The sequence below is a fragment of the Mesocricetus auratus genome, unplaced genomic scaffold (genome assembly GCF_017639785.1).
Source record: "Mesocricetus auratus isolate SY011 unplaced genomic scaffold, BCM_Maur_2.0 Super-Scaffold_6730, whole genome shotgun sequence".
Classification (NCBI taxonomy): Eukaryota; Metazoa; Chordata; class Mammalia; order Rodentia; family Cricetidae; genus Mesocricetus; species Mesocricetus auratus.
In genome coordinates, this window is record NW_024429184.1 from 78,626,700 (window position 1) to 78,647,826 (window position 21,127).

Here is a 21,127-nt window from a genome sequence, read left to right on the forward strand (position 1 = left end):
AACCTAGATGCCCCACAACTGAAGAGTGGATAGAGAAAATATGGTAAATTTACACAATGGAGTACTATTCAGCAGAAAAAAAACAATGGAATCTTGAAATTTGCAGGCAAATGGATGGCACTAGAAGAGACCATCCTGAGTGAGGTAACCCAGTCACAAAAAGACAAACATGGTATGTACTCACTCATATATGGATTTTAGACGTGGATCAGGAGAGTGCCAGCCTACAATACCACTGCCAGAGAGTCTGGGACACAATATGGACCCTAAGAGAGATATGCATGGTACCCCAGAGAAAGGAAATGAGCCAAGATCTCCTGAGCAGATTGGGAGCATGGGGGAGGGAAGAGGGATCTGGGAAAAGGTGAGGGCAGAAGAGAAGGGCAAAGAAGGACATGGGGGAGCAGGAAGGATGAGTCGGGGGGAAGAATAGAGGAGAGCAGGGTAAGAGAACCATAATAGAGGGAGTAATTGTAGGTTTGAGGAGAGATCTGGCACTGGTGAGATTATCAGAAATCTACAAAGATAACACCAACTGGCAAACTAAGCAATAGTGGAGAGACTACCTTAAATGCCCATCCCTGATAATGACTTTGACAACTACCTTATATGCCATCCTAGAACCTTCATCCAGTGGCAGACAGAAGCAGAGGCAGACACCACAGCTGAACTCCTGGAACCCAGTGACAGAGAGGGAGGAATGAAGAGCAGGGGGGTCAAGACCGGGCTGGTGAAGCCCATAGAAACTGCTGACCTGAACAAGGGGGAGCTCTTGGACCCCCGACTGATGACTGGTAGGCCAGCATAGGACTGATCCAGACCCCCTGAATGTGGTTGTCAGTGAAGAGGCCTACGTAATCTATGGGACCTTAGAAAGTAGATCAGTATTTATCCCTGGCATACAAATGGACGCCCCTCCCACAATGAGGGATGCTTTCTCACCCTGGACTCTTGGGGAAGTGCCTAGACCCTGCCCTGAATGAAATGACAGACTCTAGAAATCCCCATGGAAGGCCTCACCCTCCCTGGGGAATGGAGTGGGGATTGGGTAGAGAGCTGAGGGGTGGGGAGGAGGGGGATGGGGAGGAGGGAAGGGAAAGGGAGCTGGGATTGACAGGTGAAGCAAGCTTGTTGTTAATTTAAATAAATAAATAAACAAACAAACATAAATAATTGACTGTAGAGTGCTTGCCTAACATGCTCAAGGCCATGACAGTAGACAAAAAATGTTCTGTACAATGAATTGTCTCCTATTTCTAAAATCAGATGACTGTGTATCTTTATGTTATAAAAAATTAGACAGAGTTCATAAGAACTAGGAATTGAGGCTCTTCATAATATCAAACTGACTCTCCCTGTTTCCCTCTTGTTTAGAGCTCCTTTCTCTGTCTCTCACTCAGCAAACACAGCTTCAGAACCTAGGTCAACAGCCTATACCTTTGGGAACTCTCATGTGGTCCCTATCCCTGGGCTCTATACACTATCTTAATTAGAACAAATAGCATCATGTTATCATAATTTGCCTCTGTGTCTATGGCCCTTCCTAATGGTGAGCATCTGAAATATAAAAATTAAGTCCTTGTTATGTCTTTCCCATCTATGCTACAGAAACAGACATGCTAAAGACTACATTTCCCAGACTCCTTTGAGGTTAAGGCTCTGGAAACAATTTAGGTCCAACCAATCAGAAACATACTCATGAGATTGACTCCAAGCTCTCCTTGAAAAGCATGAAAAGGAATATGGAGCAGACAGGGGTGGCATGGTTCTCAGAAACTAGTCAAAGCAGCAGCTCGTGTGATGGTCCCATTTCATAATGCTGTTCCTCAGTGTGATGGCTACTCTTGGTTGTTACTGTTGTGCCAAGTTGTGAAGATCCCCAAAGACCACCAGGTAGACAGACCCACTGAACTATAAAAGCAAGGTTTTATTATTTCATCCAACCATGGCAGGGACCTCATCTAGCTGACTGACGCAGCAGCCACCAGAGGAAGTGAAGTTCCCTGTCTACTGCTAGGTTTTAAAGATAAAAGTTACAGGATTACATCAGTAATATATGAGTTAGTTTCTGATTGGTTGGCATTTGGGAACAATTAGGAGAATTTCTCAAAGTCATAGTTTGGCATGAAATACCCATGTACCAATTATTCTCATTGATCAGTGCTGAGAGGGAACTTTGCCTTGTTACTTGCAGGTGGACTGTTGTACATAGATACCAAGTGTTTTCATAACTGGAGACTACAGAGGAGTTTTTGGTGTCCCATGGAGTTTGTTTTTTTTGTGGCCAAACAGTTCCCAGGAACCTAGTATCTAGGATGCTGGGAGTGAGAGTCTAGAGTTTCTTTGTGTTCAGTTTTGGTCCTAGACTCCAGGAGGCCAGAGGATCTGGAGTTTCCTTGTGTCAGAGGCCTACATGTCTTTTCTGTAGCCTGTTATGGCTGCTAAAGCAGTGGGCTGAGTGAGGGTCTGTTCCCTTCAATTACCTGACTATATCTGGAATTAACTAAACAATTGCCTGGGAACACCTGTGAGAGATCTTTCTTCAGTCTAATGCTCTCCCAACTGAGCTATTTCGGCTTGAGAGATCTTTCTTAATTAAATCTTCTAAGGTGGGACGACCCATCTGTAATCTGGACCACATCTTCCAGAATGTCTCAGTTATATTGTTCTGGAATATCACTGTTAGATTGCTATGAAGGGACAGCATGACCAAGGCAACTCTTATAAAAGAAAGCATTTAATAGGGAGCTTGTTTATAGTTTCAGAGGTTTAGTCCATTATCACTATGGTAGAGAGCATGGCAGCATACAGATGGTTGCTGGAACAGTAGCTGAGAGCTACATCCTGACCCATAGGCAGAGAGAGAGAGAGAGAGAGAGAGAGAGAGAGAGAGAGAGAGAGAGAGAGAGAGAGAAACAGACAGACAGACAGACAGACAGACAGAGAGAGAGGGTGAGAGAGAGAGAGAGACTCTGGATGTGGCATGGGATTTAGAAACCTCAAAGCCACCCCCAGTGACACACTTGGTCCAGCAAGGCCACACCTCCTAATCCTTCGAATCCTTTCAAATAGTGTCATTCCCTGGTGACTAAGCATTGAAATATATGAGCCTATGGAACCATTCTTATTCAAACCACCACATTCTACTCTCCAGCCCCCATAGTCTTATAGCTATCGCATAATGCAAAATATGCATTCACTCCAACTTATAAAGTACCTATAGCTTGTCACAGGCTCAACATTGTTTAATAGGTCATAGTCTCTTCTGAAACTGTTGCACCCTTCCCCCATGGGGGTCTGTCTGCTGACTGCTTGTTACTAGGAGCTTTTAGCTAAACACTTTTCATCCCCTCCTCCCAGTAGGCCTGCATGCAAGTTCCTGTTTTCCATCTATCCTTTGACTGAATGCTAATTCCTGTTTTTGGCCCACCCTTTGCCTGAGAGCCCTGGGAACATAAGCTTCTACCTTGGGGATTTTCCACTATGCCTGCCTTTGGTATTTAAGGCTCTACCCTTGTAATAATAAACGCCATTCTCCTTATAAGAATGAGCCACTGTCTTTGTCTTCATTTTACATCCTTAGACCTTTGCCTCAGATCGTTGTGAAGTATGGTAGCACCATAAACTTGAGCACACTAGCGGCTCACTACATGAGACTCTTGGCAATCTCTTAAATATCACTCCCAGTAAAATCAAAATAAAAAAGCAGATCACATACTTCCAACATACAATGGGACAGGATATACATTACCGTTCCAAATGGGAGGAAAGGAGCACAGTGAGGAAATACTGGACCAAAGCGAGACCAAAAACCAGCTGGGAAAATGCCAAGCTGCATCTCTATGTCTGATGCCAAAGCACTCTTCAGATCTCCAACTTCACTCCTCTTTGTTGGGCTGGTTCCACACCTAATTTGCAGCCTTTATTGGCTGGGGACCCACAACTCTGGTATCTCTAACATCTTGGGATTTCCAAGGCAATCCAGTTTCACATTCACAACTTCACAAAATGCCCTCTTCAGGCCTCCAAGCAGGGACACCCCGACACACCCCTAGCCTCAGTGGTTTTCTAAACCACTTTCTCATCTTTCTCCTAGGTGCCCTCCAGCCCCCACGCTGAATGTCCCACGGGTCGGGTCACCTCTCTCTGGCTCTGGCTCTGGCTCTCTCTGGCTCTCTCTGGCTCTCTCTGCCTCTCTCTGCCTCTCTGTCTCTCTGTCTGGCTCTGGCTCTGTCTCTCTCTCTCTGCCTCTCTATCTCTCTGTCTCTCTGTCTGGCTCTGGCTCTCTCTCTCTCTCTCTCTCTGCCTCTCTGTCTGGCTCTGGCTCTGGCTCTCTCTCTCTCTGCCTCTCTGTCTCTCTGTCTGTCTCTGTCTCTGTCTCTCTTTCTCTGTCTCTCTCTGTCTCTCTGTCTCTGTCTCTGTCTCTCTCTCTCTTTCTCTCTCTCTCTCTCTCTCTCTCTGTGTGTGTGTGTGTGTGTGTGTGTGTGTGTGTGTGTGTGTGTCTTTTGGATTTGTTTCTTTGAGACACGGTTTCTTTGTGTCCTGGAACTCACTCTGTAGACAGGGATGCCCTCAAACTCAGAGATCTTCCTGCTTCTGCCTCATGAGAACTGGGATGAAAGGTGTACACCACCACCCACACACGGTGTTTCGTCATAGCAATGGTAACCCTAACCAGACCTGGCATATACAAAGGATGTGGAAGAAAGAAGCTTTTGATCTCTGCCTGCTTGTCCTTGATCTCACAGGCAGTCCAGTCCCTCACTAGCCTTAGAGCCTGCTTCTTCATGATTCCAGTGTATAATGAAGAGAGGCTAAGACGTCCAGTCTCACGGACTGAACAACCACTGGATTCTTGGTCTGTCCGTTAGTAGAAACCTTTGCTGGACTAGCTGGATCACAGCTTGTAAGTCACTCTAATAAACCCATTATTATCTATATATTCATTCTTCCACTATCCACATTTTGTATTTCATTGTTCCACTAGATAGCCCTGACTAATACACTCAGTCACTTACTCATTTTTCTCAAAGATTCTGAGCTAGAAGTGCCCTTGATAAATCCCTTTCTCCTTTAAATAGTTGACAAGCATTCTGTTATCAACTTGGAGCCACCATACATGACCTTGGCTCTAACTCATGCAGTTTTCTAGAAAGTAAGGTCTGATGTCTTGCAACAAACAATCTCATTTGAATGAAACAAGACCCTGCAGGTGTCACTAAGCCTTTGGAACCACAGGTTGAGTGAAGTCATGACTCTAGACTGCTGCTAAGAAAAACTACAGATGCAAATGTTGCCAAGATAATTAAAAGTCTAGAGCAGCAGTTCTCCACCTGTGGGGTGGTGACTCATTTGGGGATCAAATATATTATCAGGTATCCTGCATAGCAAATATTTACATTACGATTCTTAGTTATGACATAACAACAAAAATAATTTTATGGCTGTGGGCCACTGCAACATGAAGAACTATATTCAAGAGTTGCAGCATTAGGAAGGCTGAAAACCACTGATCTAGAGTCTGCAGGAACTGGAGACTTGTAGACATGACTCCCATGTTTACAAACCATCTGGGTCACTTCCCCTCTCTGTCTCTTTTTCTCACCTAATTTTAACTAAAGAAGTGTCTTCCATTTGACCAGTCAGCCTCCCTCTCCTCCACCCAACCATGCTTCCTTTATCTGTCCTCCTTTCTCCTGAATCCCCAATCTCACTCATACAGGCAACTGAGCAATTCTCAGCAGTCTTGTTTCTAAGGGTTCTTAGGCTGAGAGGTTTTCAGAGCCAGGCTCACATCCCTTACTAGCTGAGTGCCTGTGGCCCTCCAGAATCCATAAATTGAAATCCCAACCCCTGAGATGATGGGATTGGGATGTAATGGGATTAGATGAACTCTGTTTTTTTCCACCCTATATTTATAAGATAGAACCTTGTAAAATTCCTTATAAAACGGAACTGAGAGAGACACTTTGTCCTCTCTACCACATGAGGATATAGAAAGAAAGCATGTCTATGAGCCAGGAAGCAAAACTTCCTTTGAAATTTGGACCCCCAGTCAAATCTCTAGAAATACATTTCTGTTGCTTATAAAGCCCCAGCCTGTGTATTCTGTCTCAATAGCATGAATGAACCCAGACAGTCATTTCAACCATGAGGCTTCTAACCTTAGCCTCCAGTCTATAAAGATTGAATGCTACGTGAGCAGCTACCATGACAATGTTGACATTTCCAGGAAAGCATAACACACAGGAAGTGTAAGAATTGCTCACCCCCACTGTACCGCCATTGAAGGGCAAGCGGTGCCAGCAGACACCACAGGGAGACCCAGGAAGTGCAGCACTGGCTTGTGTACGCTCAGCTGGTTGATAGCTGAGTCACGGATGAACAGTGCTGACGTTTCGCTACCATCTGCTCTAGTGACGCTGCCTTCTGCTGAGTTTACTAAACCTCCGTCCTTCCGCCTCCCCACAGCTACAGCCCGTGCCAAGTCCTGCCTGGGTGTTAGATGTCCTTGATCACCCTGCCTCTGCTAAGCACTACAGATGGAAAGGCTGGGTTACTGCTGGGTGTGGCGGCACACACCTCTAATTCGAGCACGTGGGAGGCAGAGGATGCTGGTCTCTGAGTTCCAGGCCAGCCAGGACTACATGGGAGACCATAATCTCAAAAAACAAGAAGAGCATTTCTGAAGCCTTGACCGCTGGACCCTGTCACCCTACAGGGACTGTCCCTCTCAGGGATTCTAGAGATTGTGACAGACTGACCTACGAGTGCCTCTGCCATGCCACCCAACCAAAACAGAGCTATTCTCAGATCCTTCCTTCTCCAGCTTCCACACTCTGTGCCCATCATCCCCTGCCATAGCTACCCTAGGGTCAGGAACAGGCAACCTTGAGCCACCCCTATAGCATGGAGCCTGAAGAAAATACTCAAGTAGGCTAATTCTAAGACTGAAAACCCTGCCTTGCCAGTTCCTGCCCTTGTCCACACTGCTACCATACTTCTGCCGCCTCCTAACTGGCCTTTTATCGGCCCGGTGTGGTGAGCTGTGCCCTTGTTTCCAGGAATAAATGAGTATAAACCCCTTCCCTCTTGACAGGTATTTGCATATTTATATCTTACCATTTCTAATTAACACAAGTCCTAGGCCCCTTGGCTAAGTCATCCAAACTGCTCCATGACTGTGTCTAAAGCCTCACTCTTCAGTCAGGAAAAGGAAATGAACAATTCTTGCTTCTTTCTCCCACCCTTGGGGGCTCTGCTCTTGGGGGTGCACTGTTCCAGCCTGATCTTTGCCGATGACACACTCGACAGTCCAGCATTTCAAGGAGCACCGCCACACTGGGAACCCCAACATTCCGCCGTGACAGAAAGCCTGGGGGGGTGTATCTGGAGGACGATGTATGAACTGGGAGTTCTCTCAGCCCCCAAAAGGGACGCTCACTTACTTCTGTGTGGGGGAAGAAGCCCACTAGAGAGTGACAGGATCAGCACGCAAGAACAGACTGTGACCCGAGGAAAGCTTCACACATGTGTGTGACAGTACCTGGGGGGGGGGGGGTGGCCTGTGATGAGATGTTTCTGGGACCTCTCAGGGTCATGGGGTGGGGATCGCTTTTAAAGTGTCTTTTCTGTGTTGTTTCCTTAATGGAGTTATGATTCTTCTGCTATTGAAAATTGCTGATAAATGTTCTTCTCTTTTAAGTTACAGGCCTCCCTATAAATAAATACCTCCGGCTTTACTTATGCGTGGGGAATCTGACCACAGCATCCCTCCGTCTTCTCAAAGTCCCAGGCTTTGTAAGCAAGTTAGTCACCACCTCTTCTTTCCATTCCGGAAGCACTCTCTCCACTCAAAGGAGGGGGACCTGGCACCGCAACTGGCATCTACAGGTATAAATAGCCTCAGAGCCGTGTCAGAAGCCTAGCTCCTCTCCAGTGCCATTAGTATGTTGGTTTTCAACAGGCAGATCCAAAGTCGGCTCCAGGCTGCATTCACCCTGACTCTGATGTCACTGTGCCCTCAGGGACCTTGTGGGTCGATCAGCTCTAACTGCCTGGTCATCAGGTAACAACCTCCATTGTGAGAAAACAAACGCAGAAGACTGAGGGTCCTGGTGGCTGGGTGTGGCTTCCCTTCTCGAAACCTCCAGGAGGGCTCCAGCTTTACAAACTGAGACTGGGTCTAGGTCTCAGCAGGTTGGAGCTGGGCAGCTGAGAGTTCACACTGGGCCACCAGCCTTTGCTTATGAACCCTCCACAAAGGTCCCTTTCTTGTTTCCTCTTCAGTCTGCCCTGGGCTGCATCCCCTGCCCAGGGTAGCAGGATGGTCACAAAACTCTAAGCCCAGGTAACCAATGGTTGATGTGAGGTGCGGCCACTGCGCTGTCTTTCTGATCCCACCCCACCCGACTGCAGACACTGGTGGTATCTAAGAACCCAGAAGCCCAGAGGGTTCCCTGTGCCACATAAGAACACAGTTGGTAGGGGCAGGGGCAGGAGGAAGGGAAGCTGCCATCGTCTATCAGTCTGGACCCTTTTGTCCTGTCATGCCTGGGGCATTCTAAGAGAACTGATTCCACCCTACTAGGAACACTACTAGTCCATATGGTACCTCCAGACAAACAAAATTAGGAGGCCCTCGAACCCCATTGATTAAGCCACATGCCAGCAGCACTGCCTGTTGGGGTGACAGTGGGCTGGGTTTCAGCCCCACCTGATTCCCATCCTGCCCAGCTGAGCGAGGCAGCCTGCTCCTAGACCCAAACTGTCTGTTTCATTCTCGTAACAGCCCAATGAGACATGCTTGAAATTCAGACTGCAAACAGCAAGGTCCCTTGCCCAAGGTCATCCGGCTACTAGATGACACCAGGAGAAAACCTCAGGCTTCTGAGCTCCCAGGACCCAGGGACTCCATCGCTTCCAAGCATTCCTTTTCCCAACTCTGACAGCCGAAGCTCCCTGGGGGCTTTGTCGGTAAGCAGCCCCCTTCTCTCCCAAAGGTGACAGCCCTTCAGCAAGTGCTATTTCCAGCACAAGAACAGCTGCTGTCTGGAACCAGCAAACACCCCGTCAGCAAACGCAGAAAGTGGTTGGAAAGCTGAAGCCTGGCAAGTCCCAGAGCTGCCAGTGTGATCCCAGTTAGGTGCAGAGGGACACGGGCTTCCCCACTACCAGTGGTCAAAGGCTGCAACTGCCATGAGGAGACTTTGCAGAGCCACCCACCCCTCCCCATGCCAAGAATCACTGGAGATAAAAGGTCTAAAAGCTCTGGTGGCAAGGACTTATGAACCCAACCACTGGAGAGGCTGAAGCAAGATGATCACAAGTTCAAGGTCTGCCTGGGCTACAGAGTCACTTCAAGTTTAGCCTAGGAAACTGAGGAAGATTTTATCTCAAAATTTAAAAGAATTAAGACAAAAGAAGGCTTTTAATACAGTTCATTGGTTGAATATTAGCCTTAGCTGTGCACAGCCCTAAATCCAACCCCTAATACTACAAAATAATAAATAGCAAGTTAATAAGCTAACTGAACAAAAGCTCTACCACATCACTCATCACACCACTCCCCAAGGTCTGGACTGTCATTTCTGCCATTGGATAGAGCCTGGGTAGATCAATCCCTAACAGGAGCAATATCAAGTTCAGATAGTCCACTCTCCCTTTCTCAACGGCAGGGCCTCTATTTGATGACCAGCACATTCTCTGTAAGGTGACCCTCTGTAAGCCAGCCCGGGAAAGCCTGAAAGCATGCCTGGTAAGGTCCAGCTTAGCCCTGGATGCTCAGCATGTCCACCCAGGACTGACTCACTGACCCTATTGGGCTTTGGCCACCACCCCCTAATGCTACTCCCAGAGTTATACCCTAGTCACCTCCTCCTTTTTCATCTCCTTCCAAATCTCTGCTCCACAGTGGCCCTGGTCTCCACCCCAGCATAAGCATAATTGGTTCTGCCTGTCTCACTGATGTCTGACTCTGGATCAGCGTTGCTCCTCTCCTATGCCTTCCTCGTTTCTTCTTTTGCAGGTCAGCATTCCCAGACCACCTTCTTGCCCTCCCTTCCTTGTGGGCTCATCCCCTCCCGCCCTAGACAACGACTTACACACGATCCCTCATGGTCTGCCTGTGGCCCTCAGCGCTGGGGAGGGCTTTTCTCTTCCACTCACACCTGGAGGTTTGCTGAGTCTCCACTGTATGCCAGGCTATTTCACCCCTAGCCGTCACCAGCTTACCCCGCAAAGTCCCCCACCTCATGGAGCTTCTCAACAGAGTGGCGATGAAGGACGAGTGCTACAAACACAAAGGAGGTATGGGGCTGAAGGGAATCTGAGAAAGCTGGGTCGGTGAAGGACTCTCCAGACAGGGAACAGGTGCAGCCCTAGGCAGATGTGCAGCCAGCAAGAGCTGGGCTGGCCACAGGCATAAGCGCAGCCTGGTGGCATCAGAAAGCCTCTGTCCTGCAGGGTGGCCCACAATCCAGCCTTTTGGATGCTACCACCATGTTTTGCCTGCTATGGACTAAGATTGAGCACTGAAACTGAGAGTTTTATAACAGAGTTTATTCACAAGGTGGCTGTGGGGAAATGTGAAGACGGAAAACAAGTGAGAAGCTAGCCTCCCCAAGGGCAGGATTTGGGGATTGGAAGTGAGATGAGCAGTGTTTCGCACGTGTGTAATCCAGACTCATGTCCCTTCATAGGAGGGATGTTTAGGAAATAGGGGTTTGCCATGATCCGTGGGTAGAGTTTTGGCTTTCTTACACCAAGAAGTCACCCACTGGGCACCTGTATGTGCTGCAGTATGTCAGAGACCACCAGGGAGACAGACCCACTGAACTGTAAAAGTAAGGTTTTTTTTTTTGTTCATCTAACCATGACAGGGATCTCATCTAGCTGGCTGATGCAGCAGCTACAAGAGGAAATGAAGTTCCCTGTCTAGTGCTAGGTTTTGAAGACAAAAGTTACAGGATTACATCAGTAGGTACAGGTTGGTTTCTGATTGGCTGACATTTGGGAACAATTAGGAGAATTTCTCAAAGTTATAGTTTGGCATGAAATACCTGTGTAACAATTATTCTCATTGGTCAGCGTTAAGTGGGAACATTCTGTAGTTTCTATGGCATTGTCTTGTTACTTGCAGGTGACCTATTGTTCATAGATACCAATAGTTTTCAGAACTATATCCTAGAGACTACAGTGGAAGTTTTGGTCTCCCCTGGAGTTTCCTTTGTGGCAAAAAAGTTCCCAGGAACCAAGTATCTAGGAGGTTGGGGGGGTGGCCTGGAGTTTCTTTCTGTTCAGTTTTGGCCCTAGACTCCAAGAGGCCAGAGGATCTGGAGTTTCCTTGCGTCAGAGGCCTACGTGTCTTTTCTGTAGCCTGTCATGGCTGCTAAAGCAGGGGGATAAGTGAGGGTCTGTTCCCTTTCTTTCTAGTATGAATAGTAAGAGTTGAATTGGAATTTAAGGCTTTGTCACATTCATATAGTTTTTCCCCAGTGTAAATTATTTAGAAGTGAATCCTTTGAATTTAGTTTATCCCTTTCATTCCCTCCTCTTCTTATAGGTAACCCAATCCTGGGTTACTAGTGGACATTTTTATTGTTATCTTGTTCCCTGTGTAAGGGAGTTTTCTTTTTTACTTAGCATCTCAAACAGGGAAAAGGGTCAACTTATTCTTTACTATGTTACATTCTGCTGAGTTTGGGGTGTTGTAGCCAGGGGTCCAAGCAGGCTGAAATGCTAGTCAAAAGCAAAGAGGGAATTTAGGCAATGGAGTATTTATCAGAAGCATCTGGTTGGCAGACTCTATTGAAGAAACAGGCAGTGTTCACTTCGACTGGACTGGTTCATATCCATAGTAAATCTAGGGCTCACAGTCTTTTGGAGCAGGCTATAGTCAGTAACCGATGCTAAGATGTGTCTGCCATAAATGGAAACCTGTTTGAGACATGTTTAAACTGGGAGCAGAAGTTAAAACTTATGTCCATAGTTTTAGTGATCAGAAATAGCAGGAGTCCCAAGACCAGGGGAGAAAATCCCATCCTCAGGAACAGGCAGGTGGGATAACATAGACTGTACTTATCTGCAGTCCTTTTGACCTGTGAGAAGTGGGTCTAAGCTTTATGACTTTTAATCCTCTGAAGCCTATGTGAACTTTATTGTACAAAAGAACATACAAGTTTTAGACACGTTAGCATTATTAATCTATACTGGAATCCACATTGCAGAAAAAGCAGATACCTTTGAGTCCTAGTAAAAACTATAGATTTGGGTTAGAATCATATAAATTTTTCCTTCTGTCCAGAGAGCTTGGTATAGATTGGACACAGGTGTCTTTGATATGATGAAAAGCCTTTTAAGTTTATATTTAGATGACAACCAAAATAAATCTAAAAGCCTTGAACTTGTGACTGAACATCAGGTAGTCACTGTTCTATCTGCTTATCAGAACTTTATTAAATGAGCTATTAAGTTGGCTATAGTCTAACCATTAATAATATCGAAGGATACATTTTATACAGTTTCTAAATCTATTAAAAATGACAGGGTCCAGTCTACATACAGTTAGCCATACCCAAGTTTCCATTAGCAGGCAGAAGTATCAAAGAACAGCATCAATCTTTGCCAGGCCTACAAGGTGAAAGCTGTTTTCTCTCTGTGGAAGAGGGACATGGAAAAAGATTGACCTTATTTTGTCTAGGCAAAAGGGGCACAATCAATCCTCCAATGTCCTGTCACTTGTCCACAGTCTGGTTCAGGCCCTGGCAGCAGGTGTATATAGGGACATCCTGCTCCCTGGACAGCATTGTATAGACATTGAGGTGTCCCGTAACCTTCTTTGGAGATTTTGGGTCACTGTCAGGATCTGGGATTCTCTGTCTGATATTATAAGTTTTTCTACTCAACATTTTAAATGCCATATTCTGTAGATCTCTGGAGGCATCAAGAGTGTTGTCTAGGTAAATCTGGATAGACAACTTTGTTTTTAGATATTTGTTTTAAGCTTAACCTTTGAAAACATATATAGGTGACTGTTAAAATATAAAGTTTATATAACTTTTTTAGAACAGAAAACCCTAATTAACAGAAGATTTCATTGCTCCTTAAAAGGGAGAAGGCATAAGTCAGAAATGGGAGTTTCCTGCTCTACTGACTTATTCTCATTGGTCAATGCTGAGAGGGAGCATTCTGTGGTTTCTATAGCATTGTCTTGTTACTTGCAGGTGGCCTGTTGTTCATATAGATACTAATAGTTTTCAGAACTATATCCTGGAGATCTTGGTCTCCCCTGGAGTTTCTTTTGTGGCCAAACAGTTTCCAGGAACCAAGTATCTAGGAGGTTGGGGGGGGGGATCTGGAGTTTCTTTGTGTTCAGTTTTGACCCTAGGTTCTGGGAGGCCAAAGGATTTAGACTTTCCTTGCGTCAGAGGCCTACTTGTCTTTTCTATAGCCTGTCATGGTTGCTAAAGCAGGAGCCCCAGTGAGGGTCTGGTCCCCTTATTTCTTTCTAGTATGAATAGTAACAGTTGAATGGAAACTTAAGACTTTGTCACATTTATACAATTTTCCCCAGTATAAATTATTAAAAATAAAGCCTTTAAGTTAATTTACCCCTTTTACAGTGGAGAGCCGGTTTTTGTGTTGACAAAAGCAATTTACAAGACCCACATGTCATCAGCTCCAGGAAGGCCAGCAGGAGGTCAATGACATATGCTTGGCTCTGAGACCTCTAAAATTAGTGAGTTCCGAATTCAACCAGAACCCAGTGAAGCCAGAGGGTTCACACAGACTTTTCTTCAATTTTAAGGAGACACAGTCCAAATACAGGGTGTTACTTCTGCAAGACAATGCTGGGATCAGACCCTGCCAGGAACCACTATTCAGGGGGCCTCAGCAATGCCTGCATGAGGCAGAGCAAGCTGTGATGATCTCATCTGTGTGAGGCATTCTAACCATGGAGCCCTTGACCGGCTTCTGAGCAGGTGACAGACCTCCTTTCTATCAACTGAACAGGTGAATTAATGTCCCCAGTTCACAGGAACAGAAACCGAGGCACAGAAAGTTCATGTGAGTGAAACCATGAGTATAGAGGTCACAAAAGTCTAGGACACTCTGCTGAGGTTCAGTCGTGGTCCCCAAATCTCAGGGGTTGGAAACCCATAAAGCAACATCATCTACGATGCTGGCTGGCACAGCACCCAGTTCTGTCAACAGCCTCCTCTGCCTGATGCCTGATCCTGTCAGGCTGTGGGAGGCCTACATCAGGTACGTGGGATTTCAGGAAGAAGACACCATATTTGGTTTTTCTTATGTGTCTCCCCAGCACCCAGCCAAGCACATTCTGCCAAGGCCAGCTCTCCAAATTCTTCTCACTTGGATGGAGCCCAAGAGTTCTTTCTCTCTTTTGTGTCCCCTTTACTTTTCTAAATAAGTGAAAATTCACCAGAAAGGTTCACACTAAGCTAGCCTGCACCCCTAACTACCCTGTGGGGCAGGTGTATCTTACAGCAGGCAGGACTGAAGAGCAGTCATGTAGGCCAGGCTATCAGGAGGACGCTGCCCAGTGTTCAACCTCACCGCCACACCTGAAGTTTCACTGTGGATGTGGGATTAGTCTGAAATGCAGACACCCCCCCAGGTACAGTCAGAGACGGTCATTTTCCATAAAAATCAGGAAAACGCTAAACCCAGAGGTCAGGAGGTCATGAAAACCCCCCTTCTGGCCAGGCGTTGGTGGTACACGCCTTTAATCCCAGCACTCAGTAGGCAGAGGCAGGCGGATCTCTGTGAGTGTGAGACCAGCCTAGTCTACAAGAGCTAGTTCCAGGACAGTCTCCAAAACCACAGAGAAACCCTGTCTCGAAACCCCTACCCCCAAAAAGAAGAAAAGTGAAAAAAAAGAAAAAATCCCCCTTCGAGATAATGGGGGGAAACAGAAGGCAGAGTGGTAAAGAGATGGGGGAGGGAGTAAATGAGCCAAAAGAGTATTGTGTGGCAAACGCCAACAGCACAGCTTCCCAAAGGAAACACGGAGACAGGCGGTCTACTGAAAACCACACATCCTTGTATTTTGGCCCAACAGTCAAGGTCAGAAACAGATGGTATGGATGGACATGTAAGTGGCACCCCCCATCATGGGTGATACGCCCACAGCCCAGAAAGAAGAAATCCTGTTTCACCTCCCACCAGAGCTGGGGCTCCAGCATCACCACTACACAGACTGGCTGGCCCTCCACCACTTGCCACGCAGAGGTGACTCAGTCTCCTCACCTGTAATGTGAGGTGGTTATAGCGTCCAGGGCAAAGGGTAGAGGGTGGGAATTACTGGCAGTGATTTACAGAGTGTTCTCAGCAAATGCCTGGCACACAACCACACTCCGAGGACGGCAGGCTGTGGACAGGGTCCTCCAGACCCAAGCCGAGTCTTACCCACTCCGGCAGTGCCTGTGACTTTCACACTGAGCTCCGGTGAGCCTGCCATCTTCATCCCACGGTTTAGTGTCTAGATATACAGTGTCTCTGAGCAATTAGGGAAGAAATCACATAGTAAAGTACAGAACTGAATCCGTCAAGTCCCTTCCAGTCATGGAACGTGACAGTCCCACCCCCACACTCCACAGGACTTGCTAGACACACACACACGGGGACCCCAACCCTGGCCCCTGAACTTCCGTTGCTTTTCTCACACCTTGATTTCACTTCCTGCTGTTTGCTGTGGTAGAGACCACCCTCCATTTTCCATCATAGAAGCTAGTAATCCTGGGAGAACAGGATCTAGCCACAGGCAGCTTGGTAGCAGCATTTGAACCTTTTCTGATTTAGGCATCAGTTTGTCTTTCTTGAATCACCTCTGGCTATCCTGTTAGAATGGGGGGGGGGTAGAGGTCAGTGTGGAACCCAGGAGGCGCCAAGGAGGTCAGGCTGCACCTGGGGCCCGAGGGACCAGAGGGAACCAAGATGCATACATAGACGCCAGCTCACGCCTCCACAGGGAGAGGCTCTTTAGGATTCGGTAGCCGAGAAATCTCAAAAGCACCTATGTGCACTTACCAGGGAAGTCCATGTGTGCAATGGCAGAAAGTGCCTACAGGGCAGGTGTATCTTACAGAAGGAGGAGTTAAAGGGAAGTCATTTGTGCTAGGCTATCAGAGAGACCAAAGGAGGAGGCGGTAGAGGGGGAACCGGCAGGCAGACAGAGTTCATTCACAGCACTGAGTGAAGCCCTTGTGCTGTAGCTCTAGGCTAGGCTGCCAATCATCGGTGACTGGCAGACAACTCTTACAGTGGAAAATGAGGGGGGGTCTCCTGCCTTAGCTGCCCTCAGCACCGCGTGACTTGGGGTATCTTTACCTGAGAATGGCATAAGGAAGTAGATACAATGTTGTCCACCCTGTAGACAAAGTGGGCAACCATGAAGGAGACAGTTACCTCCCCAGAAAAGGGTTTTGTAGTCAGATACTGCAGGTGTATATAGCACACTGACTCCTCTCTGCTTTGTACACACACACACCCAACTTTTGGTATCTCCTTTTCTGTCCAGGATCGCAGGACCCTCAGACCACTCATCCATCTGCTCTTCCCAAGAGAGCATCTTGGATAGTTCCAACCTGGGAAGGAATGAATTTAAAGACAGCATCAGGAGATGACAAGGTTGAATCCAGAGGCCAGGTCTGAAAATGGAGACTGGAGTTTTTTCTCTTCCCATTAGCCTCTGTGTCCTCTTATGCTGTCACCACGTACTGAGCACCTGCTATGGCAGGTGCCACTGTGTGTGGGGAACTACCAAAGGGCTCACAACCACTGCCCCACCGAGGGGGTGGAAACATGAACTCATACTCTGAACACAGGAGCTAGGATCTAAACACGCGTTTAATATTGCCAGTTAACAATTACTCCATTCTGCTCCGTTTGCCCCCTAAGGATGCTTACTGGGCAAAATTTCATAGGCATGACTTGAACTCCCTCAAGATGTGTGCAAATGGCACACTTCTGGTCTGTGTCTACCAGATCTAACGGTAGCCTTAGCCAGGATTTTCTTTGAGGTTCTGTTTGGAGTTTTTCGACTAACTCCTTTTCCTCATGCTTTCTGCTGGAAGAGAGACTAGAAGTCATTTGCTGGTGTACTCCTCCTTGTCCTCTGGTTATATTTGGTTTCTCCTGGCTTCCTTTCCAACCCTGTTAATAATAAAATGCTAACAGGCTGCACCACACTTCCACATACCACACAACTATAGAGTGTAAAAATATGGCAAGCACTGAATTATTCAGTAGGAAGATATTCTATATCCCACATACAAAGTTGTTAGCTGGGATGACATATATGACGTCTGTCCTTGTTTAGTTCTCCCTGGGGGCTGCAAATCTGCTGCCAGGAGCTGTCCAGCCCATCTTAAAGAAGGCACAAGCTGCTCCTTCAGGCAGGTGAAAAATCTCCCGTATGTGGCCTTTTCCGATTTTGTTACTTGTTCTTCCCACACATGAGAACCACACACACTGCACACTGTCTTTCATACATGAGGCCAACAGTAAGCCAACTGCTGTGACAGGTCAGGTGTCAAAGCTGGGGCCTTCTGATCCCTGCCCTCCTGCTCATTAGGCATCCTTGCTCTGACCCTCCCAAAGAAGCAGCTGTGGGATTTAGTTCAAGTCAAGTTCAAGCCATGTTGTGTCCTTACTTGTCACCAGTCTTCCATCAGCAAAGCCAACACCTGGCATACACACATGGACACACACACGTGGTAAGAAATGCGAAAACAAGACCATTACTGCCTGAGCAGAGGCACCTCACCAGCCTCTGGCTAAAGGGACGTGCTATTAGCCATGTATGGTTCACAGCTGTTCTCCGCAGAGGCATGCCTTCCAGAGGGCTTCAGCTTTGTCTCACGTCTTGTAATAGAAGAAAATCCAAGTGTTGAGACAGGCTTGTGCTTTCTAAATGAACTTTCTTTTAGGAAAAGAAGGAAGTTGAGGCTTGAAATTGGAATCATTCCTGAAATTTTTGGGTGTGTGGACAAGACACTTATTCTGTGACCAAGGGGATTCTTGGTCAAATGGCAGCTCTCCAAAAGGACCTCCATTGAGGGGGTAGTGTTGCTGGAATACGAGCCTCTAAATTCCAAAAGTAAACAGAGTCTGGCAGGGTCTCCGCGCCTGAGGGGTCCCACATGATGAGAAAGGGAGGCTCTGAGTTCCAAAGTGGAATAGAGAAAAATAAAGAGCAAGGGAGATGAGAACGGGAAGGAGAAAGAAATGTGAGTCAAGAGGCAGAGGCAGGCAGATCTCTGTGAGTTCGAGGCCGGGCTGGACCAATAGCCTCCAAAACAATACAGAGAAACCCTGTCTCATAAAAACCAAAAAGAAAAAGAAAAAGAAAAAATGAAATGAGAGTCAAGAAAGGTGCCAGGAGACAAGAGAAAAGCGGGTGGTTTCCTAAATGCATGCAGTGCACTTGATCACTTGATCATAGTCACTCCTCCTTCCTCCCAAGTCTTCCTCCTACCCACCCATCTCACTTCATGCCCTTTTTAAACTTATACCCTTATTGGGTCCAAGTAGTGCTGCTGTGTGAAGCTCCCCAGGGAGACCCCTGCTGATTTACCTTGACCACCTCACATCTGGATGGGCAGGACAAACCGCCAACCAACCTGGGCAGCCAAACATCTGAAAGACAACTTTGGTACACTCACTGCCCCGTGACATCCAGGACCCTGCTTGGTTGGCCATGAAACCACTGCCCGTATGAAGAAAGAACTCTTCCCAACAGGCAAGCATAAGATTCTTGAAGTCTGATCGTGACATGTGGTCACCCTACACACTCTGGTTGCTCTGTGGACATGTGCTCACTTGGCTTTTGGTACAGTAGTCACACTTTTACTTTTCAATGTCTCCACAGAAGCTTGTTCGGGATCCTGCAAAGCACATCAATTCTTCTCACCAAGGTTGATTCAATGTTTAGGGTCAAGACTAACTACAAAGAAAGCTCAGGCCTTTTGCTCAGAGAGGCAGATCTGACCATTAGAAAAGCTTGGAAATTGTGGGGGGAAAAATCTAAGTACAAAACAGTTTAGTCAGCCCCAAGAAACTGTTACCTGGCAGATCTCTGCCATGCACAGCTCCAAACACAGAAGGCATCTGGTCTCATCTACACAGCTCCTCCTTGTAAAGATTGTGTTCACATAAGAACATTCCACTTCTGTGCATTCAACAAGCATCGAAGCACTCCTCCCGTGTAGGCAGAAGACCCCTTAGTTACTGACTTTAGCTTTAAATGTTGCAACAGATCAAGAGGAAATAAACAGAAGAAGATGAAATGAAAGTCACAGCATAGTGTTGTCTTGAAAGAAATGACTCTGTTCCAGCCCTGGGAAACCTCTATATCCAGGCAGTGAACTTGAAAGCATCAGGGAACCCCTGTCCAGTATTCACTCCTTGATGCCACCACACCCTCCTCCGCACACAAGCAGTTGCCAACTCAAGTCTGAAACCTCTGCTGTGTAAACACAGCTCTAGTTCCCACCTAAGAAAGGGATGGAAACTCAGAGCTCCCATCTCACCCTACCCAGAAGGTCAGCGTCTCCACAGTGTTGGGGGGGTCCTATCCCCCATCCCTCATATCTGTTCACCCCTCAATGTGGGGGAGGTCCTATCCCCCATCCCTCATATCTGTTCACCCATCAATGATGCTGTATTTTCTTGTCCCGCCTAGTCCTGCAACATTTGAGTCCCAAAATAAGCACACATATGCTATATTAATTATAAAACTGTTGGTCAATGGCTTGGGCTTCTTACTGGCTAGTTCTGTATTAATTATTAACTCATTTCTATTAGTCTATATATTTCCATGTGGTCTTATCTTACCAGAGAACACCTGGCGCGTCCTTTCTTCCCAGCCCTTACATGGCAACTGTTTTACTGTCTTCCTCTGCCTACCTTTCCCAGAATTCTCCTTGTTTCCTCATCCCAACTATCTTCCTGTCTCACTGACCAAACAGTGTTTTATTCATCAACCAACAAGAGAAACATCTATATAGAAGGACATCCCCCATCCCCTCAAGTAAAGGACACAGGAGCATCCCAAATACAAAGAGCTATGGAAAGGAAAACCAAGGCACTCATCTCTGAGGCAGCTCTAGAGGCAGGCAATGGGGTAGGGGCTGCAGAGTCCCCTCCTGTTGGGCTTCCCCTTCCCCCGCCATTCACTGGGGTCTGTACCTGGATCTGAAGTCACTGATGCTCTGCTCTGATGGGCTGTCGCTGTCATTAAAGAGCCCAGTCCAATTGGCCTGCTGGTCGCCCCTCTGCCAAGCAAACTGGAGGCCTCTGGCAAGAAAATGAGGCAATCGATATACACACTCACATGTTAGGTCAGGCCTGTCTAAGAGCCACATACTGTCATTACAATCATGTGACACAATTCCTTGATTACACATCAGAAGGAGAAGATGGTGGTAATTCCATCCGTGGGGATGATGGTGGCAAGTCATGGCTGCCTGTGTCCTCCTTGCCCTCCTGCATCCTTCTCTCGAGCCATCTTTTCCACATTTTACAGGCAGGGAAACTGAGGCTTACTGAGACTAAAGTCACAGGGATCTTCCTATCTGGTACCCTAAAAGAATTCTATCACCAATACTGTACCAGACACAACTTCAAAGATTTTAATCCACCAAATGAGGATCCCGATTCTGGTTTAAGAGGAGGGACTTTGCATATTCTTATCTGGTCCCTCCCCAGACTTGGGGATGATGGCAGCAAAGCTATGATTCAGAACATGAGAATGGAAGGGAGGTGACAGAAGGGACCAGAAACATTACTGAAAGACAGACAGCAAGCAAATGGGCAACTGACTCAGGCCAGCGAGAACAGCGTCCTGATGGCCTACAAGGAGCAGATCCATTCTCAGGACATAACTCCAGAAGGACCGGAATGGAGAGGGTCAGGGCATACAGGTGAGCATGAGGCATGGTACCCAAAGCAACAGGGCTTGCTTAAGTTTATAAAGGGATCATTTAGGTACCCTCCCCTACATGTGTGTACACACAAACCCTCAGGCTCCGGGACCCCTCAGACAGCAGTAGACTTGCTCCTGGGGAAGATGGCTCATGGAGCGGTACTGTATCCAAAGCTGCCA

General features: G+C 47.0%; 1 protein-coding gene across 4 annotated transcripts in view; it reads right to left on the bottom strand.

Annotated features, from left to right (window-relative positions):
• Positions 1 to 21,127, bottom strand: part of St8sia5 (ST8 alpha-N-acetyl-neuraminide alpha-2,8-sialyltransferase 5) — an 80,737-nt gene that overhangs the window by 32,012 nt on the left and 27,598 nt on the right. For 3 of the 4 annotated variants that reach the window (XR_005875668.1, XM_040741566.1, XM_040741565.1), the window contains exon 2: positions 20,212 to 20,319. The exons of the other annotated variant lie outside the window; for it this stretch is intronic. Coding sequence is in view for 2 of the 3 variants with exons in the window: in XM_040741566.1 (XP_040597500.1) it covers positions 20,212 to 20,319 (108 nt within the window). In the remaining variant the exon portion in view is untranslated. The remainder of the gene's footprint in view (positions 1 to 20,211; positions 20,320 to 21,127) is intronic. 4 annotated transcript variants of the gene reach the window in all.